A 24,808-nucleotide genomic window follows, 5' to 3' on the forward strand; every position below is an offset into this window, starting at 1 on the left:
CTCACGTTTATGTGCTCTAGCTCATTTTACATAGGAAGAGCAATAGCAAAAGCTATTTTACCTTGCTTTCATTGCCAGATTCAATCGCTTCCAGACCAGAGACAGTGAAGAAATACTCGCCCTGAAGCTGAAAGCTGAATGCAAGAGGAAAACACATTACCCTTCATCTCTCCCTCCTCGATCTTTCGGCAATCTCCTGCCTGTTGTTTGAAGAAGAGGCTCCCTATCCAGACAACCTCCAGTATGATTCCGCATAGCAATGGCTCTAACCCTGATGGGTGATAGATGTTGAACCGATACTGTTAAGGAGAGTGCTTGAGGCAGAGAAAAGAGAATATTGTATTTGTCTATAGTTTCCACAAGAGTCAATTTGTTGTACTATCCTGGTTACTTTTTACATTTGAACACGGTAGCTAAATTCCTCATTTTTCAATAGAGATGAATACATTAGCTAAGAACAGTGTAGATGTAAGATGTGTCAAATTTATAGGTGAAAAAACAGGAGAGGTGTTTACCCTTAGAGTTAAAGCAGTCTTAAGGATAAGCACTATAAGAAAAAATAAACATAATTCAATTTTTGACTATACAAATTATAGCATTACCTCAGGGTAGTATCACATTAACATATTAAGGAGTAAAAGCATTAAATTAATCTTACATTGGATATTAGAGAAATTTGCTAGTATTTAAAAAATAATGCAAATAAATCCTCAGTTAACTATGTTTTCTAGGATATAAAAATTAAAATACCAAAATACTGATTCTAAAACATGAACAAAGTTAGACTATTCTTGTTTGTGATGTGTCAGCACACCAGAGCAAGCACGTATAAGACACAAAGTAACATTCTGCATCTTTCTGTTATGATTATGTAAAAAAAAATAAGCTATTAAAAATAATTTGTTATAAGATGGCATTAAGTAAATGATTCATGCCAAAAAACCCTGCAGTGGAATATACTATATCACAATGGCTTATAAAAGTTGTCTAGGGCCGGGCGCCGGTGGCTCATGCCTGTAATCCTAGCTACTCAAGAGGCTGAGATCTGAGGATCACAGTTCAAAGCCAGCCAGGGCAGGAAAGTCCATGAGACTCTTATCTCCAATAATCCACCAGAAAACCAGAAGTAGTGCTGTAGCTCAAGTGGTAGAGCACTAGCCTTGAGCTGAAGAGCTGAGGGACAGCACTCAAGCCCAGAGTTCAAGCCCCCCACAACCGACAAAAAAAAAAAAAAAGTTGTCTAGGCTGTGATAGAAAAAAAATGCAAACCATATTTTCTTTTAAATTCTTCATAGTTTATCGTGTGTATTTTTCCATCTCCTACCTACCAATAGTGCAATTATTGATGTGTTTGGGGACAGAGAATGCTAATGTCAAGAGTAGTTAATTTTCATTACATTAACAACCTAACAAGACTGTGAAATCTAAAGAATAGACTAGCAAATTCAATTAATATAATGAAAATATAGTTATAATCACTGCTTTCCTTAATTTTTTACAGAGGTTCTTAATTTTGTTACAGATGAAAAGAACATGGGTCTACATGCTAAGTTAATAGCATCCATTTTCATATCTAACAAAAATAAAGGTAAGGATTCATAAATAGAACACAGGACATCATGGCTAAGTTTTGTATTCTCACCAGTAACAGATTCAGGACACCGTGGGAAGTGCTGGACATTAATACAACACTGTAATGAGACAGCTGAGATTATATTTCCCTGTGTGTAACAGCATCAGCTGGCATTACTGAGTCTTTTAGGAAATTACACTGTATTAAGCTTGGAAGTTAAGGAAAATAACACACATTACACTGAGATATTCAAACTTTATTCAAAAAATGTTTAAGCATGTTAGATAATTCATAGGTTAAACTTCACTAGGAAGTTTGTGGTTCACCTTGACCATTAGTGAGGTTTTCTTTTCTCTCTCTCTCCCTCCCTCCTTTGCTCCGTTTCCTTCCTCCCTCTGTTTCCTTCCTTCCTTCCTTCCTTCCTTCCTTCCTTCCTTCCTTCCTTCCTTCCTTCCTTCCTACCTTTCCTTCTTTTCTCCCTCCATCTCACTTCCCCCCCCCTCTCTCTCTCTCTCTCTCTTCTCTTTCTCTTTCTTGTGATGGTCCTGGGGCTTGAACCCAAGGCCTGGCACAATCCCTCTGGAATTTTTGTACCCCTTCAGCCACAGCTTTATGTCTAGGGTTTGTTTATGGTTAGTTGGAGTTAAGAAATCTCATGGGCTTCAAATCATGATCCTAGGCCACAGCCTCCTGAGAAGCTAGGATTACAGCTGTGAGCCACTGGTACCTGGCTTCAAAAGTGAATTTTTCAAAGAACATGTCCAAGCACTTCTGTTAATAATGAATAAACAGGATTAAACAAAGAAGAAATACTGTAATTAATGGAAAGGTATATTTTGGTCTTTAAAAATAGTGATGTATTAGTTTAACAAAATAATACCAGGAAGCTGAAATATGTTTTGTCATGAAGTGAGGAGGTAAGGGAGAGGAGGGGAAATTGAATCAAGAGAAAAGGGTGGCAAATACTGCCATAATATTGAATGTATATATGTGAGAGGATGAATGGGATTCGGAGAGATTCAGGAGAATGATCAAAGGACATTGATCAAATTCACCATACTCGTAAATTGATTTGCTTAATTGAAAACCCTTTGTACAACTGCTTAGGTAATTAAAAAAAGTGACACATTATTTCTCATCAATATATCATAAATTCTCAGTTACAATAAGATGTCTGCCAATGATGGGTGAACCAGAACCTATTATATAAAAAAATGTAGAGGCAGTATTATGAAAGAGTATAGCACTGAATTGAAATAGAGAGCTGACTCTTAACATAATTTTAAGTTACAAAACATTTCCTAAAAAATGCACAAGTTAGCTGGGCTCTGGTGGCTCACCCCTGTAATCCCAGCTACTTAGGAGGCTGAGATCTGAGGACTGCAGTTCAAAGCCAGCTTGGGAGAGGAAAAACCATGAGACTTTTATCTTCAATAAAAAGCCAGATGTGGTGGTGTGGCCTCAAGTGGTAGAATGCTAGCCTTGCGCACAAAGAGGCTCAGGAACAGTGCCCCATGCCCTGAGATCAAGCACTATGACTGGCCAATAAGCAAACAAACATCATGTATAAGCAAGTGCATGAAAATATGGGAGAAAGTATCAGAGTGGTGACGATCCACGTTAATGTTCAGTCCAAATCAGTCCGTCTCTGGAACCGCAAAATAAACGTTAACATGGGCAATTTTGCAATTATTTTTATTGAGTAAAGTAAAAGACACTTTTCAAAAGTGCTTCAATTCTGTGTTATGTATTTGTTAAGACTGCAGACATCACCATCTACCAAAATAATATGTGAATAAAAAAGATCACAAAATAAAACAAAAAATGAGTTCATGTGATAAAGGCCTTTTTTATGCTACGTTTGATACAATTCCTGGTTTCACATTAGTCCTACATATTTATTACAATTATTTATAAACATAATTTGGAAAAACAAAGAAAGCAACTCTGTTCCTCATAATGTAGATCAATAGATATAACAAATAAGGCCACTAAATATCCACTTTTAAAAAACACTATACACACTCAACGAATATTCTTATATAGAATATAGAATTCATAAACTGAAATTAAAAGGATCAAACAATTTGTTAGGAAAGCAAAACATTTCAAGATATTATATTGCATACTTCCTTTGAGAACCCAAGCTGCTTCCATGGCTTAGAAATATGGATTGCTAAAAATTTAAACATAATTTCCCCCCTCTACTTCTTCAAGCGAGGCCTGATCTATTTGCATAAAGCAACATTGAATTTTGATATGACGTTTTGGCTAGACAGCTGTATGTGAAAAGCTTACATATTATAAACTCAGTGACAAGAACCAGCAAGCGACACATATCTGTCTGTGGCGAGCTGAGATCAGGTTTCTTCAGTTTGGCAGATCCACATTCTGTAGGATGAGGGCCACTCGGCTTGGAATGTACACCTAAATCAACACAATCATGTCAGTGTGATTGGAAGAAATACTGAACATGTTGTCATTATGTCAAAGTGACACAGTCTCACATCTGACTGAAGTCACTGGTATTTTTATAACTGTTGCACCTGAGAAGGCTCAAACTTACAGATCCAAAGGTAAGATTATTTTAAAATCATCACCACTAGAGGGCTCCATATTACTTATTAAAAGCAACATTCATTGCAGATGAATACATAAATGGTGCTCCTAATTCCACGTTTAACCACAATGAGGTGGAATACAAGACTACCTGGAAGTTGTATAATTTTACTTTGTTTAGATAGTTAGATGCAATATGTTGTCTTCCTTGTTATGACGATGCTTTAACCACCCGCACTCCATTTCCCTGTTCGTTTTACAAACCAAAACAGAGGGATTTTAGCCCCCTTCACATTTTAACTCAATTGAAATCATTTAGCCCCCTTCACATTTTAACTCAATTGAAATCATGAAAAAGAAATACACCTCCCTTACAGACACTGAATAATCCTGATTCACTTCCTCCTTCCTTCCATCTTCCTCATTCTTCTACCCTGAGGCTCCAGTCACAGTGTTTCAGGTGTCAAATTCTTCCCCTATCTGAATTCTTTTTTTTTTTTTTTTAACATTTTTTATTAAATATATATTTTTATTGTAAAGATACTGTCCAAAGAGGTTACAGTTACATACATAAGGTAATGAGTACATTTCCTATCAAGCATTATTACCCCCTCCTTTGTTTTTCCCCTACCATTCCTTCCCTCCCTACCTCTCCAACTTCTTCCCCTCCCTCTGAAGTTGTAAAAACAGCAGATTCCAGTGTTGACTGGACTAAAAAATATATGATGAACAAAGGAATAATAGTGGATCAATATGTGGATATTTAAAAAAAGTTCTCTAGTGTGCTGATATAGGCTATCACTTTTACGAAATTCAGAAGTAATCTGATGGCTTATGCTTATCTATGTGTAGTCTATACAGCAATACTTAGGAATTATCCTAGTAAACACTATAAATAATACAGATGGTTGTCATCATCATGACACTCTCTCCCCTTCTGACTTTGTTAATATTGTTACTTTATCTCTGAGTGAAAGCCTGACTTAACGTTACAATACAATCAACACAAAACAAAAACAAAAACAAAAACCCTTCCATTTTAGAACTAAAAGTACAACACAAACATTTTAGAAAGAAAAATAAAACCAGAATCTCATTTTCACTGAATAAGACATGTATGTCCAATCTATTTTTAACTCTGCAAACACATACAATGTTTTTCCCTAAGGTTTCTTATTACACTAAAAAAAATTCAGATACCAGTTGGGCTGGGTGTTCTTGAATACAGAAGATTATGGGAGTTTTTAGATGGTTGCATTTTAGGAAATTTATGAATATAATGGTGAGGGAACAGTTTTTCTTATCGTTAATTAGAAGTAATTGTGATTTGGACAGTTATATTCATCTGAGAAAGATTTCATAAATGTTAATAGTTGGTTATAGTTCAATATCTTGCTTTGCCACCAAATATTTCTAAATATAAATATTCTGTCCCTTTTGTAATTACATGTGTACATGTGGGGAAATCAAGTTAAATTTTGTTTTTTTTGGTCGGTTGTGGAGACTGAACTCTGGGCCTGGGTGCTGTCCCTCAGGTCTTCATCTCAAGGCTAGCACCTACCATTTGAGTTACAGTGCCACTTCCGGCTTTTTTCTGCTTATGTGGTGCTGAGGAATCAAACTCAGGGCCTCATGCATGCAAGGCAAGCACTCTATCACTGAGCGAACTTCCTAGCCCTAATCTTACACCTTTCAAACCATAGGAGAATGTAACTGTTAATGCATGCCTTCTATGTAATATTTTCTCTTTAGCTGTGATATGTTATATAGTAAGAGACCAGCTCATCAAACAGAAACTAGGTATATCCTTGAACAAGCAGGGCTTGTCAATGACCAAGACAGACCCAGCCTAAAGAATTCCACTATTGATCTATAGACAAAAAAATAGGTAAATCCAGTATGCAGAAATACAAGAAATTAACCGTCTAATTCAAACCACTCCCTCTTCAATATATGCATAAAATTAAGGCATTAAATCTGTCCTTCAAAGAAGTTTCCCTTAAGAAGTCAAATCATTATACACACACACACACACACACACACACACACACACACACACACACACACGTATATATACTTTTTTTTAAATTCTGGTGTGTTTGTGCTTTTATTTGTAGGCAAAATAGAAGAACAAATTGGACTTATGTCAAGGTAAACAGTTTTTTATGTCACTTTTATTTACCTTTAGTTTTATAAATGTATTTCATATTGAAGTCTATGTAGAATTAAGGATCATAGTTATGGGTTTAACTAATTGGTAGGCTAGGAGATTTTAAATAGCAAACAAAAATCTGAACACTGAAGAGCAGTCTAAATTTCTCCATACCACTAGAAACTGGGTGCAAATTTCTCAGTTCCCTCTGTATTAAAATCATTTCTCTGATAAGATATTATCCCACAAAACTGGTGAAAGCACTCTGATAAGTCCAAGTCTCCTGATAAAGTCTCAGTGAAGCACATTAATCAGGCTTAGGACAGATAATGAACAGTCTCTCTCTCTGTGTGGCATAGTCATCTATCAGGACAAATCCAGCCAATTGGCTCTTGGATCCTATGCAGTTGTGGTATCTTCTGTACTTCATATCCTCCTAAGGATTTCATTAATGAAATGTAAATAACACCTACAGGCTGATAATTTATAGATAGTCTTACTCTCATTAGAATTTTTGATATTTTAGCTAGCTTAAATTTAGGAGTCAATAAAAGGAGACCAGAGTTCAAGTTTGCAATCTGCACCTCATTTTCTACTTTGGCATTTACTAGTTAAAGAAAAATGCTCCAAGAGCTCTCACTACGTGATGCTGGTCACTTTCTGCAAGGAAATTTGTGACACCAATTCTAGTCACACTTCGAGGCCTTTTAATAGTCACTGCTCAAAAACCTTCAGTTGATAATTATATTATGTCATTAACAGGAATATTGTGTAATTATATTTGGTCTCGGCAATGTTAATTACCAGAATGTATTTATGTTGCTCGAGAGCCTCTGTGGTATAAGTAACATGAAAGAAAGCATGTGATTTTTCTTAACTCTAGCTGCTCAAAACATTGAAGGGTTGGCATAGGAAGGATGAGAATATTGAAAGCGGTTACATTGATCAAGATATACTATATTCATAAACTAATTTGTTAAATGGCAACTCCTCTGTAGAAGTATTGAAAGATAATTTTAAAAATTAAAAAATAAGTGCATTTGGCTTAATTTTTATTTGAAATCTGTTAAGTTCTCTAGGTAAGTTTTATATATATATATATATATATATATATATATATATATATATATATGCATATCCCTAAATATAAATGTTTTGATATATAAAAAACTTAGTCTTATTCTTTACTAGATTACTGAGTATTTAAATCAATTTTACTCACCATTAATGATTACCACTTATATCCAAAGACTGATGATAATCAGCTCTAATCGTTAAGAAGAAACAATTACAAACATGGATCATTCCTATCATTTCATTCAAAAATAAATTGTATTCATGTATGTCCCCCAAATCATGAACACAGATTAAAAAGAAATGTTCACCGGGCACTTGTGGCTCACACCTGTAATCCTAGGTACTCAAAAGGCTGAGATCTGAGGTACCTGGTTGAAAGCTAGCCAAGGCAGAAAAATCCATGAAACTCTTATCTCAGTAAACCACCAGAAAACCAGAAGTGGTCTTGTGGCTCAGTGGTAGAGCACTAGCCTTGAGCTGAAGGTACTGAAGGACAACACCCAGGCCCAGAGTTCAAGTCGCAAGACAGCCAGAAAAAAAAAAAAAGAAGCGTTCTAGTACATTTAAAGATAAAGTTATAATTTAGTATACATGGAAATCATGCAGTATGCATATTGCAAACAATATGTGCTAGTAAAGGTATTGATCATAACAATCACACAGAACAGAGGAGATAAAATGAAATATGTCTATAATTTTCACTTGTTTTGCCAGTTATATTCATAGTCAACTTGTTTCAAGGAAGCAGAACAGCCATGTATAAACTCATCTGTTTATTGAGAGCCTAATGAATTCCACTTCCACAAGTTATTTTGATTATTTTCATGACTTAATTATCATACTAAACAGTATGACTGAAAATGTAACTGAGTGCATTGATGAGCCTGGTAAAGTGTTATTTTTCTATACAATTTTGAAGGCATAATGCTCAACACACACAAAGAGGAAATTTTTATATTAAAAATGTACTGTACCACAAACTTAATTTGTAGGTTTGGAAAGGGGTAAATAAGCAATAGTACATACAGATATAATATTGATAGGAATGAAAACATCATTCAAGGAGAAGTAGGTTGATCCTTTTAAGAGTGTAACGTATATTTTTCTTTAAATAAACTGACAGTTAAGGTAACTTTAGTCTTCAAATATTTGCTTTAGTTTATAAAACATTTTCTAAGCAAAAATGATATTCTATCTCGTATTAGTATCAGGAGAAAAGTTATATTATTAATCATTTCCATATAGAAATGTATATTATCTAATTTAGAAACACTAGAATGCATAAACTTTTACGTTTGAAAACTTTTCAGGCAGAAAAAAACTAAATTTATTTTTACAGTTTTTTTACAGAGCCAAAAAAATATTTCAATATTTAACAAATGAGGAACAATGGCAGAGATATTGTTCCTAAATCCTTTACTTAGTACAAAAATCTCATAAATCTCCAAATTTCAAATAGGAATAAACAGATCTATTTCATCTTCGTAAAGAACTCAGCTGGCAAAGAGGTTAATGCTAAACTTTTTACTATATTCACAATTTTATCAGTGAGAGTGCCTTAGCTGCTGTGAAGAAATCTAACTCATTTGAGACTCACTATTCACTGTTGTCTTATTTGTGCCACAGAATTTTAATTTATGAACCAGGGAACAGAAATGAAGCTTTTCCAACCCTCATGCACTAATTAACATATGGTTTATATGTAAATTCATATATCAAAAACCAAAATACAGTGATGATCCTAAAAGGTAGTTTTCAGTAACTGCCTGTAACGCAAAATAGAAAAGTTCCGCCCTATCACTTTTTCTATTTTTTTTCCATTTGTGAGGTAGCCTGGCCTTAGAAAATAGTTTGAATGGTGGTACACAGAGCTATCCCGGGCTTCACAGTTTCAGCCCAGGGAGCACAGAGACAACGCTGGGGCGTACCTGCTGATGCGGCAGCAATGAACGGCTATTTTAAGATTCCTCCAAGCTCTGTTTGTTGCTATCTTTGAAAACAGATTTGACACTTATTCAGCAGATCCTTTGGATTATTGAGCTTGCAAATTAAGCTTTAGCAAAGGCTGTGCACTAGATACGATGGGTGGAAACTTCATGGAGGAGGAAAAGTTATATTCTTCCTCCCTTTATTCAAGGAGTGTGGGAGGCAGGTGCGATCTCACAAGTAGTGACCCACTTAGGATGCTGTTCTAGCAACCTGAAAGGATAGATTCCAGAACAGATGAATCCATTTAATAAGGATCTTCATTATGAGATGTTATTGTAAGAATCAGCTCATGCGATTTTTCTCCCCTCTGACTCTTTGTAGAATAGTCTGGCAGAGGAAGCTCATTTTCTTTATTTTACCAATTTACCTGAGCTTTTGCTTCTACATGAACACACTTAGTTGATCATTTTACATGGAGCCAAGAGACTGACTTAAATGAAGAATTCTAGAATTCAGTGAAGTTACGGAAAACAAGAAGTTGCTCCTGGCAAACAAGGTTAACTCTCTTCTTCCTGACCAACATGGATAAGAATTCTATCCACAGTCAATAGTTAAGCTCTTTTCTATTTCTTCTGGGCCTTGGTACTGTGTTCCTCCACATGTGTCATTGAGGCTTTAGACACAGCCTGCATTTTCAACTATGCATTCTGTGTTTGCCAGATCAATTCAATTACAGCTCGAAATGTAATCCGGCTGCCGTCACCACTAGCTACTTGACTTGTTTTAATTATGATAGACTATCTTTGCTCTTACAAAATAAAAAACGCCAAGGCATTTTCTGTTCAATTCAATCATACACACAGATGCGCACATGTGTGCGCGCACACACACACTGAATCATTTACTTTTGCAGTTCTCATGGTCTTGGCCTTACTAATAAGCAGGCATTCTACCATTTTCTGCTTTCATTATATTTTAAATAGGTTCTCCCACTTTTGGCTAGGGATAGTATCCAATCACAATCCTCCTATGGCTGGGATCACAGCTATGCTTTGCCATGTCTGCTTCTTTGTTGAGATGAAATCTCCCTACTAAATTTTTACTTGGTCTGGCCTTCAACTCCCTGATCCTTTCAATCTGTGCCTTCCAAGTAGCTTGGGTTACAGTAAGCATCACGATTCCTGACCTAATAAATTTTTATTTTGTGCATTAGTGGGGGTATCAATACTCAGGATTTTTTTAAGGCCCTTAAAGTACTTAATGTCTAGACATGTTTAAAATTGATCAGTGATGATAACAATTACTTTTAAATGTATATAATATAATGTTCTGCAGTTCCCCAAAACTTTGGACACATTAATGAATATCTGCCTCTAAGAAGCTCATTAGAGAGAGGATGTAGCAGTGGTACTGCATTTCTGACATGTGCAAAAAAAATTAAAAAATTAAAAAAGGAAGGAAGAAAAAGAGAAGAAATCAACTTCATGTTGTTGCAAGGAGGGTATGTCCTAGCACTGATCTTCGTATTAATCTTCTTTTCAGGGATGAAGAATACTGAGGTTGAAAGATTTAAGTGACTCCAGTTATGAACACTGGTAGTCAGAAGACAGGGCACTTGAAAATTTGTGACATTTTCACTCTATTGCCAGACCTTTTTCTAAGAGGAAAAAAGAAAAGAAATCAACAAAAACCCAAAGCATTTGTTGAAATACATGATTGAGTCTTTAAACAGTCTTTTAAAAAAAGATTCTCTTGCTTAATTAACAGAGAAATTTTGAAAAGTGAAAAAAAATGATCAAATTCAGAGCTAATTCAGAGCTAAATCTTTCAAATCTCTTCCTTCTAGTTAAATCAGTTCAACTTGGTTTTTTGCAGTCCAGGGCTGTTTTTCAGCACTAGAGACCTGAATCATCTTTTTTAAACTCAGGACTCTTAAACCCTTTCCGTTATTTAAGAGAGTTAAGCTATTGTTCTTATTCACTTCTGGAACTAATTTTATCCATCTTATTTCACCTGTCAAAATCAAACACTCTGAATACTGGAGTAGTAAATCTTTGAAGGAGTCTGATAGCACTCTTCATTTCTCTCTTTAAAATACATATGCTCAGTTCATTTCCAACATAGTGTCTTCTGAGTGTCTTGCTGAATTAGTTCTCCCCTTGTTCCACCATTTCTGTGCTTCCCTTTCTCCTTCCGAAATAAGATACTCTATGTACAAGTCAAAGGGTACAGAGTACAGCTTAGGGGAATGAAGGGGTGTGGGAACTAGGAGAAAATGAGGGATTGAGTGACACTGTTCAAAAAGAAATGTATTCATTATCTGACTTATAACCCCTTTCTCCATCACCTTTACAATAAAAAATTTAAAAAATGCAAATAGCACAAACATACATTTGTACATCTTCTTGTATCCACAAGCATACACACACACACACACACACACACACACACACACACACACACACACACACACACACTTAAAGCAATATTAAATTCCTTTGTGGTCATTGCAGTTTCCTATCTCCAGTATGAAAATTAAATCATGAAAATGCCCACACTGATTTCATTTATGTATGGAATATCAGTTGTAGATATATTACAACAAATGTTAGAGAAATGAAGGACCAGAACCATTGTAAGGGAAGAGCAAATAGGAAACCAGGTAACTCTGGACCAGCATAAAGATTAATTAACAGAGAAATTTTGAAAAGTGAAAAAAATGATCAAATTCAGAGCTTTAATAGATAAGATGAATCCACAAATGTGTTAAGATAAGGTCTGGTATTAGGAATGTGAAACACACCTTAATCCAATACCTGCCATGGGAAATAAAACAAATGAGGTTAGGGGCATATATCTAATCAGCCAGGAAAACAAAAACAAAGACAAGTAAGATAATACAAAGCAGGCATGGCTTTGAGGCTACTGTATTCTGTAATACAGTAAAAAATTTTTCCCCAAATCTAGTAAATTTCCACATCTTACATCATTAAAGAAATTTATAACTAGGACTTTAAAGCAATATTCCATTGTCTGTGTGAACACTATAATTTAAAAAAATGTATATAAAACTTTCTTCACTAATTTGAGTAAAACTGAATTTTATATTTAGAAGGGACTCAAGTTTGAATTTATTCTGAAAAAAGATGCATATTTCATTTGATTCCTTTAAGATGTTTTAAATTAAACTCCATTAGTCAATAATGAAAGAATCTGTTCAACATAAAATATTACAGCATAGCTTAAACTGTAAGGGAGCAAAATAGTAGACATACTCATAACTAGCAAGAATTTAAAACTGCCTTCCTCTCAATAGTTGAGAAGTGATTTTAATCTCATTAGCACTCAAATTTCTCCAAGAGTCCTCAAATAGTTTTACTATTTTTTGCAAGATATTGTTCAATCCAGTACCATACAATATATCTGATTTTCCTAGCTTCTATTTCTTGTATGCTGCTATTTGAAGAGTTGTTTCACTCCATAAAACCACTCCCACAAAAATAGAGGATTAAATTAAAATTGAATGAAAATAGCTAGAGTCTTACTTACCAAAAGAGAATAGGGACGTCCATTATGTTCGAAAGCCTCAGAAAAGAAATCGGTGTTGTGGTCCAGTCTCTGATGTCCTCCATATTCTGCTGCATCTGAATCTAGCACAATTTTAAATGTACAGCCCTTAAGGAATTCACAACGATTCAGGAGTAGGAGATATAAAATGTGCTATGAAATGGCAATTTAAAAGTGAGTGGTCTGAACACTGTTCAATCATGATTTGTGTAGTGTACTCACTTTTTTCTTCAACACAGCAGAGATTCTCATGTTAACAGGGGTTTTATAGGCTATTTAGTCCATGCACCCATGAGATCCTGTTACACTTCTATTATATTAGTTCATCAAGTCATTATCCCTTGCTGGACTGAATACCTCTATTAACAGTGGAATCTCCTCTTAAACCAATCTATTCTATTTGAAGGAGGTTTTCTATATTAAAGAGAAATTTGATTCTTTAGGACTATTACTACTTGGAAAAGATCATAATGATTAAGTTTATTATATAGTGACCTTTGAAATAATCAAGAATATTCAATATGGGAATACACTAAATATAATTCTACAATATCTGAACATTCCTAATTTCAGGAGTTTTTCCTCTTTCCCCAACTCTGAATTTAGTTAGATTTCCTCGGTCCTCATGATCACATTAAGGACAGAGTGAACAAAATGGCCACATGTGCTCTGAGGAGTGTGGAGCGCAGCAGCATTCCTGTTTCTTCCTTGCTCTGGATGGTGCACTGCTATCACTATAGGGCTAATCTGTGAGTCAAGTGATCTCCTATAATTTAACATGTGATTTTCCCCTCTTTGCATTAGTGAGGATCAAAAACGGGGTCCCAAGATGCTGGACAAATACTTTTGCACTCTCCTATACCCCCAGCTCTAACATCTGACATTTCAGCATTATTAGCTTAAACATATTTATAGTAAACTCTAAAACCCATGCTCAATATGCATAAAAAATAGAATGGCATACAAATATACACATTCAACTATACATTATTCCCTAGAGATCTTAATTTTTCCACTCCAAGGATAGGGTTTTATATTTTCCCTGTACATGAATCCTTAATCTGAAATTTTATAGCAAAATTAGTTCATGTGAGTAATGAGCAATGTTCAATCATTTGGAACACTCTGGATCAGACACAGGTGGATGTGCCACAAAACCTCTCATTAGAAGTAAGGGATCTGCCCTTTCCCTTATTTTTTTCTTTCTTTCTTTCCTTCTTTCGTTCTCTTTTTCTTTTTTTTTTTTTTTTACAGTGACAACAGGGGTTGTACCATGGAGGAAGAACATACAAAGAAACAAAAAAAAATCACATAGTACATTATAAGTACATTAAAAAGAACAAGAAAGATAAAATCTTGTGTCCTATCTTGGGGTTCATTTTGCTTACCATCATCTTATATGGTCATATGTACATAGCTTTTGAACTTTTCTGCTTGTCTCACACATATACTAGATATTGCAGATAAGGGAAACCATGGGACCTATGTTTCTTTGGGCCTGGCTTACTTCATTTAATATAATTTTTTCCAAGTCATTCCATTTCCTAACAAATAGGGCAGTGCCTATTTGTGATATATATATATATATATATATGTATATATATATATATGTATATACATATATATATATAAACATAGTTGTGCTGGTAGCTTTAGTATGGTCTTGTTTGTGATCATTTGGGTAAATGCCCAAAAGTGGGATTGCTGGATCATAGGGAGCTCTATGTGGAGTCTTTTCTTTTCTTTTCTTTTTAATTCTGTGGCAGATGCATTGAATTCTTGAGTACATCCATCCCTCCCCCATTTTTATGCTGGTTCTGGTGCTGGAATTTGGGGATTGGGCTCTGTCCATTAATGTCGAAAGAGGTGACAGATCAAGATACACTGAATAGATAGACTTTGTCAAATGGAAAAAAAAAATCAATGCATATCCCATAATATTAACCAAAGTGAGGGGATGGCGGCTTGGTAGCATTGGGTGAGAATGCTGAAAGGGATGGCGTTGATCAAGATGCACTGCATTCATAAACTGCTTTGTTGAATGGCAACACCTTTGTATAAGTACTTAAAGGTAATAAAAATATTAAAAAATAAATAAGGGCTCTGTATTAGCTATTTCAGGTCAATATTCTCTAATTCACACTGAAGCTGATATTTGGAATAGTAATGCATTTAAAGAGGGAGAGATGAGGAAAAGTGAATAAGAGAGATATTCAAGGAAGGTCTACTAAAGTAGTAGTCACAGGAATATTCTAGAGACAATGTAGATAAAAATTATTTAAGCCTACTAACAAACATAATGAAGTGTGGTGAAGGAAAATAGCTGGTGACATAGTAAATATATGAAGTACTGAAGAATGAAAAAAAATATTAAAATTTTTATCATACCACTTTCAATCTTGTTCTCTAAAATCTTGGGTTAATATTCAGAAAAAATACAGTTTAGAGAATAATGTACTAGAATGATTTTATAGCTCTTAAAGTAAGAATAAGTTACTGATTAACAAGAAAATGGCCAACAAAAGCAATTTTAGCATCAAATTTCCAACCTATAAATTGAGAATCACTGAATAACAATTGTGTCATAACAAGCTTCTCCTTGAGTGAGCAGCTCAGTTATATGATAGGAAATTTAAACATTCATTAGCCATTGTTTAAAGACTAAATTATGTGATTACACATATCTGACAGTGTATTTCAAAGAACACACATTTTTATTATGTGCTGATTTATTTTAGAGTTACAAACTTCAAAAATGTTTCCCAATATTTGTATTCCCAAGTTAAGGATAGTAAAAAAAAAAAAAAAAACTTCTGTAAGTATTTCTATTTTGACATTGAAAGGACTCATATTGAATATGTTTACAATTTGCCTTATATAAATATAACTTATAATCATGAAGAGGAAATTATGAAAGGCATAAAGTATCAATGCATCATCAGAATGGACATTTTTTTCCTATTCTTTTCATTTTTGGAGTTACCTAGCCATGTGTATCTATTAAACCGGTAACACAACAACGTCCTTTAGAAAATTAAATAAAAATTCAGCAAGGAAAACATTAAAGATTTTAATCGCTACAATGTATTATTTAAGTATCAGGAAACTTCAACTTCTTATAAATATTGCTTAAAATTAGGACAGTTTTTAAAGAGGTTATTTCAATAAATAACTTTCCTGATTTGCATATCCTCTTACTCAAGTATTCTTTAATCCCTTTCTAACATGCACATATACACATACAACCACCTCCAATACACTAACAGGATCCACTTATAATCAAAGTGATGCCACCCATTATCCCTCTTCTTCTAAAAGCATGTATCTCTGAAACTATAACCCAGAGATATCTGAGGTTTTAATTCTTCATATGGTTTGCAAATACAGAGTACATAGAATTAATTTGTCAAGACACTTCAATAGTCTATCATCCTCCACAGCTACCTCCCTACACATAGCACAATGACTTCTTGTAAAAGGTTCACAATAAACTTCTCAAATTGATACTTAAGATGACAAGCCTGATTTACTAAGAGGGAAAAATTACACTGGTGTGTGTGTGTGTGTGTGTGATTTCTACCACTTCAGCCATAGTACCACTTCTGGCTTCTTGTGGTTAAATGGAATCTCATGGATTTTTCCTACCTTGGCTGCTTCTTCATATCTCAGCCTTCTCAGAAGGTAGGATTATGGCCTGGGCTACCGGTGCTTAGTCCATATGCTAAGTTTTATATTGGGTAAAATACAATAAACTGTCTCTCCCTTCTTTCCATCCTTTATTCCTTTCCTTCTTTCTGTGCTGGTCCTCAAGGCTTATGGTCTAGCATTTGATCAACAGCTCCACTTTTCGCATTTTTAGTGGCTAATTGGAGAAGAGAATCCTAGGGATATTTCCTGAGATAGCTGGCTTTGAACCATGACCCAGAGATCTCAGTCTTCTGAGTAGGTAGGATTCTAGGCATGAGCCCCACATTTTGGGGGGGGGGCATGGGGCTTGGATTCTGGGCCTGCACTCTGTCCCTCAGCTATTCAGCTCAACCACTTGAGCCACAGCGTCACTTCCAGCTTTTTCTGTTTATGTGGTGCTGAGGAATCGAACCCAGGGACTCATGCATGTGAGGCAAGCACTCTACCACTGAGCCACCTTCCCAGCTCATTTTAACATTTCTTCACTAAATATGTAGACTGAACTAGGATCATGAAAGATATAAAAATATTAAGATATGATATCAGATTGGTATATGATGTCCAGACTGGAAGGAAAGAAAAGGTATGCTTTTCAAGGTCTATAAATAGAGAGACAAAAGACATAAAGTAAGAGAGAGCCAATGAGAAGGGTAGGATTGGATGTCAGTATATGAAGAGTTTTGAAGACCAGACTAGGCTATTAGTACTTATTTTGTTGGTTAAGTATAATGATGTTTACTATTCTTAGGGAAGGATATGAAAATTGAGAAGATATATCCAGTTATCAGAAGTAAAAAGGTCAGGGGAAACACAAAGTCAGGAAGTTTAAGAGACAAGAATTTAACAGTCCAAGAATAAAAAGGATGAATACTGACAGACATATAATATTAAGATTTTAGTTGTACAAATGATAGTACTCAAAAGTGAAGAGTCTGAAAAAAGAGCAATAAAAGGTGGGATTAGTTGTACCCAAAGACAGACAAATAGTTAAGTGATAGAGCGAGGGGATAGATATTTGTCAAATATAGATCTGATTACTTTGTGCAAGTGAAAATCTATTTATGAATCGGGTGAAGTGTTTTTATATGAAGTTTCTGTTTAATTCTAAAGTTGAGCTTCCAAGTTTTAACAGGCCAGAGTAAATACATGATAAAATTTTACCAAAAAATGAGACAGTGATATCTCCCTAAGTTATTAACATAATTAAATAAAATTGGTATTCCTAATATTCCATTGAGTCAGAATTTATAAGGCTTAGCATATTTGTTTTAGGCAAATTTCTTACTCATTTCATTCAAATGATCATTTCATTGCTTAAAACACTGGGCCAAAAGTTTTTCCTTGCCACATTTGGAAAAATGCACTAGGAAGAGAATGACAGAATTGTTAATAGAGATATTTTCAAAATGAAGATGAAATAGGTCTCTATCAGTTTGATTACCCTTTTAAAATATTGTGATTTTCTATTTAAAATTCAAGAGTCTCCTAAGTATTTGATACATCTATCAATAGGTTGAAGTAGATAAAAAAGTTTGAAGCATTATTTTATAATCCATGTCCTTAAATTTGAACCATGGAAGAGCCCTATATTGAAGGAGGCCTGTACTAATAAGATTAAAGAACAGTGAAGGCATGAAGACTCTCAAATTCAATGGCTCTTCAAATACTTCAAAAGCTGCTATGTTTGCTCAGCCACTTGATAAAGTGTCTGCTGGAAGTGTGAGGATTTTGATATAAGAAGTACTATCATTTATATCATTCAGTACCAACCTTACTTCACTCCCACTGATGAAGCAAAGGAAATTTATTGAAAGGTACAACTCCTGAGATCTCAAACTGAGTGACAGAAAGGAGTTCTCTGGTAACAAAATGACCATAAAGATAGCAGAGTTAGTACCTATCATATATCTACAAATCTAAGAAATAATTTTAAGATAAACTGCACATACAAGCAACACTACTTTGCCATTCATTGTAAGCAGTATCCCAATTGAAGTAATGCTAGAATGTGTAAAAGACTTATCTTAGAATATTAATTTATCATAATGTTTACATGTCATTCAATCAACCCACACAAATTATTGCATTCATTATACCTTCTGAGAGCTAAGTCTTGTCTGGAGAGATAACCGATAATAAAGGCAGAAAGCATGAGGGTAACAATTCTAAGAAATGTTCTAAGTAACTGTGAGCAAACACCTCCTAAAGTAAGATTAGGAGTTGAAAAGCAAAGGAGTTTTAATTTTAATAATCTAAAGATAACTACAGAACACCGGATTTGCCACAGTACTCTAATCTAACCTTTCTGCTTTTTTATAATTTCATGAATTGTCCTTTATTTATTGCTCACTATAATCCACAAAACCCAAGGTTATAGCTACATGGCATCTCAAACAGATCTGTCCTCTTACTTCATCTCTTAGTTCATAAATATAATTAAATTACATCTTATATCCTGTCTTGAATTCAGAAGCACTATGAAACACAGTTTGTACTTGTTTTCCTTGGTATCTTTTGAAATGCACAATAGGACTAGTGCTGGTTTGCAACACTAGCCTAAGAGTATATAAGTTGATTACTGCAGAAGAGATACCTTTATGTACATGTGTACATTTGTGGACATACTTGATTTGGGCATTTCTATATTTCAGAAATCTAAAATCAACATTAAAATTGAACATTCTAGATTGAAAGTGGGAATTCTAGTATCTGTTATTTTTCTAAGCTATAACAATGTAGTATTTATGAATATATTATTTTTAATGGAAAAATAATCATTTCAGTTTTCTTTCTGAGACATTAGATTAAAAAAACTTCCAATGATGTGTCATTTATAAAATGTAACTTAAAATAAGAATAATTTAAAGAACTACAAAATATGTAGGAAGTTTTGAGTGACTATAAAGGACATTTATATAATGCATGAAAATGCAACCATTTTCCTTAAGGGAAAAATGTTTTTCTTTTCTTATTAGTTCACACAACATTTTGGCATCCTTGAAAAAAACAACATCTTCATGCGTGAGTTGTATATGCATTTAAATCTGTGAACACTACATTCATTAAAAGTTTAAAAGGACAGCCACATATTTTAATTAAGTGAAAAACAGAAGCATATTGCTATTATAAGATAGGATGTGATTGTTTAATCAACAAAATGTTTTCCTTTTAGACTATAAAATAAACAATCCTTGCAAGTTTTATGTCTTAGTTCAAATATTTTATAAATGTATGATAACAACTAAACAAGCTCAAAGAATGATGGGCTCAATTGGCATTATCTACCACATTAATTAATGGATTGCTTTGGTTTCTGAAATGCATTTTCATGCAAATTTTTTTGTTCTTAAGCATGCTTAATGACACATCAGTAAATAGGAAATCCAATGATAACAAAAAATATTGAATACTACATATTTCTCTACACAATACAAATAGAAAAATAATGTCCTAAATACTTTACAAAATATTTCCAACAAAGCTATTTAGAAACTTTTCGTAGATCATATATTTTAGATTTTTAAAAAAGTTACTGTGTTTCAATACCACAAAGGAGAAATGAAAAAGAATGGCCACATTTCTGTTCTATTCCACCCTATCCTCCCCTAAAAGTATGCTATTTGTGTCATTAAAGATTATCAAAAGAACTTATAAATTCAATGAAACACACCAATCATTTAGAAGCTCAAATGAATTTTATTCAACTTTTAGACATATATGTTTAAGTCAACTTGAAGTTACTTCATGCACATATAAACATTAATCTGTCTGTTTCTATCTCTGTCTCTCTCAAGATCTTCTTTTGCATTTTAAGACAACTTTGATTTAAGCAGTAAAGAAAACACTCCCTTCACACAAACTTACCCTAAGGTAGCCTCCAATTGACTTAAATGTAATATATCTAATTTTTTTTAAAGTGGAAACTGGAAAGTCTCTTAAAAATAAAGATAAATATAAGCAGAAAACATTACTTTCAACCATTTCAGGAAGACAGACAGGGATAAGATTGTACCCTAAAACACTGCTGCACTCATCCATGATATTTGGGGTCCAACAACTGTTTTCTGATCCTAGTTCTGCTAATTACAATCTCCAAAAAGTTAGTTAACTTTGTTGGGGCTCAGTTTCTCCTTTGAAAATGAGGTCATATATCAGAGTTGTTTCAGGGATTAACTGAAGCAATCTTCTAGGAGTGTTTATCACAGTATGCAGCAAGGAAAATGCTCAAGTTATTAGTGCTGCAGCTTTGATCATCACAAGCTCTTTACCATATAAACTATTGACTCAAGAGATGAAAAAAATTTCCTCTATACTGTTTATTTGTGTTTCCTTTTCCTACATTTTTCTTCTCACTAATATCTAAGGCTTTTTCTATTTATATTTTTTACATAAAAATTCAATCAGATTTTACATAGAACCATCTGAAGCTTAAATGAACTTTGAATTTAAACATTTTTTTAAAAGAAATGTTTCTTAAAGCTATGAGACATATTATTTCTGATGTAGCCAATCCTGTCTAGCTTAACTAAAAACTAAACATGATCTTATATTCCATTGTAGCTGAATGATTTCTACTTCTATCAACTTTTAACATATTACAAATGTTATATATTTTGTGTCTCTTTACTAAAATAAATATCTAAACAACCTTGTCTTTTGTTTTTGTTGTGATGTAGGATCCAGATTAGTAGTATATGTATTTGTGAATATCTGATATATTTTTTCATTATTTTCATTTTGCAGGCTATTCCTTGGGTTTAAAATGTTATGTGTATTTTTTTCTTCTAAACTTAAGGAAATAATTAATTGCTACTTAAAGACAAACCTCATTTTGCTTACCTCATCTTACTTCGAATTAAGAACCTCAGATATCAGACTCCTGAGAAGCTAGGATTACAGGTATGAGCCATTGGTGTCTGGCAACAAAAGGATTTTAAGTGTTTTATCATAATTTCACTATTATTTTTCATTGAAATAAAAAAGTCCTGAAATATATATGGAACAAAATAGAAAGCCCAGAAATAAGCCCCCAAAGATCTGTATCTACATGGTGATAGTCTATATGGAAATAATGTTTTTATCTCTATGTAAATATAGATAGAGATAAAGGAACAATGAATGAGCCCAGAAATAAGATCAGATAGATGGTCTTTATCAAAACTGCCAAGATTACATAGTAGAGAAAAGTGTCTGTGCAATACACGATGTGAAGAAAGCTAGAATGAAAACGGACACTGCCTTAAAACACTTGCAAAAAATCATCGCTAAACAGATAAAAACCTTATGTATCTCATATCTTAAATATGTAAGCAACTTTGATTACTCAACAGCACCCAGTTTTTACAATAGGTAAAAGACTTGAATATAAGACTTTTTTTTTTCAGATAATAAACACAAATGCCCCTAAGGTAGCCTCCAATTGTATTTGTGTGAAAAGGCATCACTAATTATCAGGGAAATGCAAATCAAAACTCAGTAAATAACCCTTCTTTCAGTAATGGGTAGAGATGAAAGTGAACAAAGGGAAGATAATATTCTAGAGCATAGTCTCTACTATTATCCTAGAAAGAAAAAAACATTTTTCTACGTTTACAAATTTCTCTGTTTAGCAGTAGAGCAACAGGAAACAATACTTATATAGGTTACGGAAGTTATGTGAGCTTTTGGGAGTTATTGGTGTAAAAACCAAACCTGAGAAAATAATAAATCAAAATATCAGATCATCAGGTAAAAGTAAGTTATCTAATTTTTTTGTTTGTTTTCCTTAGCTGTTGGGAGAGGGTGCAGGTTGGAAAGGGAAAACTATTTTGCAAAGAATAAAAGGTTAAAGGGGGAAAACCCCACAAAAATATCATAGTAGTGTTTATAACTTTATGGACAACTACAGCAATTTTCTATTTAAGAGGATATTATGGAATCAAATGCTTAATTGCCTGCCAATAAAATGTAATATGACTATACTTCATTGGATTATAAATTAATTAAGTGATTTTATTTAATAATGTCCGCACATCTTTCTTATTCAAGAGTTGATGCCCTATAACTACAAAATGGAATATAATTAAACAAATTAATTTTTACTAATGGGACTTAATTAGGCATTGCACCATCATTAGGCTGAGAGAAACTACATTTATAGAATTACAGTTGGTTTATCTATACATTGTTCATGGTTCCTAAAGTTACCATAAGAGCCCAAATATTTTCCTCATTAGTGATACTATTGTTTTCAAAAGTTGAGTTTTTTCTGATTTTTTTCCTTCCAAAAAGAAATGAAAGACTGACGTTCTGACTGAGTTATTATTTAAAGAATTTATAAAACCAGAAGACTATCTTGTACAATTGAGGTATGAATTTCCCCAAAACAGAAATGTTTCTGAATACTTCCCAACACTGTAGTGACTATTCCAAGCAAATAAAACTAAATCCACTTTCACCATACCACTATGCCATAAAACAACAATAAAACAAATGTTAGCAATATAGGCTTATTATTCATTTATGTTTAATTATTTTATGCATATGTATGTATCTATTTAATCTAAAAGTATTATTATAATTATAGTATTTTAAACATAAAAACATTTTTCTTTGTGAAACTCATCAAATTCCTAGAAAGTAAAATAAAGCTAAATACTGTTAGTGTCATTAAATCACAGAAATTTTTAGAGTTCATTAACAATGAAAAATAATCTAAAACACTCCTAAGTAATGTTTTAAAAAGCAGAGAAAGGGAAACTTTGAGCCTCATAAACCTATGAATCTATAAAGTACATGTGTGACAGACACACATGCTTTTCCTATGCTTTCCATTGGCTGTCTGCTGGTGTCTACTAGTACTGATAATTCTGTATGGCACATGAATGTTGTCATTATCTAAATGGACCTTTGCAGAAAAGAGTTTCCCATTGTTCCAAGTATTGTCCCTAGACAATGAATGTACATATATATGTACATTTACATATATTTACATATATATTAGATGGATCATATGAGTTAACTCTAAACATAGAATTGTGATACTTTTATATTGCAATATAGATTTCAGAATGTATGTAAAAATATACATAAACAATGGCCACACACAAGTATATATAGATACATATATGTACATATATGAGTATTTTGAAGCTATGGAAACAAAAGGACCTATTAAATTTTTGATAGGATTATTTCTCTCTGCTCACATAAAGATCATAAAGTTGCAGCAAATACAAAGGGACACACACATGCACTCAAAAGAAAAAGAAATATGCTTGCATCTGTTCAGTGTGTACAACTCTCATGAGGAAATCTTTTATCTTTACTTTTGTTTTTACCAAGCATCTATAAACTGGAAAAGTAGAAGCTACACTCTAGAATATAAAATCCAAAAAGTAACTTTAATTTTGTACCATATGATCTTTGCAAAAATGCATAGTAGTTCTTTGTTTTTATTTTTGCATAAAGCGTAGATTCTAATATACACAGTGTTTTATTATAGTAACTCAAGCTTCCATGTCCTCTCTAAACTAAGCAACTCACATCAACATCTCTGCCTTCAGCAGTCACACCGTGGGAATCATCCGGATGAATTTATTTCCTTATTAGAAACTCTGTGAATAGGTTGTAAAATGCAGAGACTGTATTTAGATTAAGAAAACTATCATACAGCAGTTTTATGAAAATATTTCTAAGAACCCAGATCCAATCCAGCTATTTACTCCTCTTTTCCTTCGGTTGTAAAATATTGATAGACATTTGTGTATTAGTTGTAAGTGCCATTTGTGCTCACACTTCTTCATATCTCGATACTGTGACAGTTTGAAATGCCATTTGGAAATGGGGCTATCAAATGGACTTCACTATGAAGTCCACTCCTCCATACAGCATTCAAACACATTCTTTAAAATGTGACTGCTCTGTTGTTTATAGTCTCATACCATTAGTAATCTATTAACACCAAGTCATATAACATATGAATAAGCTATGAACTGTTCAGCTTAAATTGAATAATACCCAGTAAACTTTGATATGGCAGTTTAACTTGAAATACAGAGCCATGACATATTGATATATCACTCTAGAACACAGAAAAATCATAATAATTGTCCTGCATCTATATTTTTCTTTTAAGTATTTTGTTTTGGAAGATAGTAACAGAATACAAGGAAAATTATTTGGAAAAGATTTTGTGGAGATGGGGAGGTAATGGGAGAGGTTAAATGACTTGCCAGTGACATGGATTTTTGTGCCATTTTCTAATGTTCCTTTTCCCACAGACT

At 33.5% G+C, this 24,808-nt stretch overlaps 1 protein-coding gene across 1 annotated transcript in view; it reads right to left on the reverse strand.

Moving 5' to 3' along the window:
* Positions 1–3,251: 3,251 nt before the first annotated feature.
* Positions 3,252–24,808, reverse strand: part of Gbe1 (1,4-alpha-glucan branching enzyme 1) — a 207,432-nt gene continuing 185,875 nt past the window's right edge. The window contains exons 15-16 of the mRNA XM_042676802.1: positions 12,840–12,957; positions 3,252–4,000 (exon numbers count right to left, since the gene is read on the reverse strand). Of these exons, the coding sequence (XP_042532736.1) occupies positions 3,944–4,000; positions 12,840–12,957 (175 nt within the window). The 3' untranslated portion in view covers positions 3,252–3,943. The remainder of the gene's footprint in view (positions 4,001–12,839; positions 12,958–24,808) is intronic.

This window comes from Dipodomys spectabilis, unplaced genomic scaffold (assembly GCF_019054845.1).
Source record: "Dipodomys spectabilis isolate Male_0828 unplaced genomic scaffold, ASM1905484v1 ptg000032l, whole genome shotgun sequence".
Classification (NCBI taxonomy): domain Eukaryota; kingdom Metazoa; phylum Chordata; class Mammalia; order Rodentia; family Heteromyidae; genus Dipodomys; species Dipodomys spectabilis.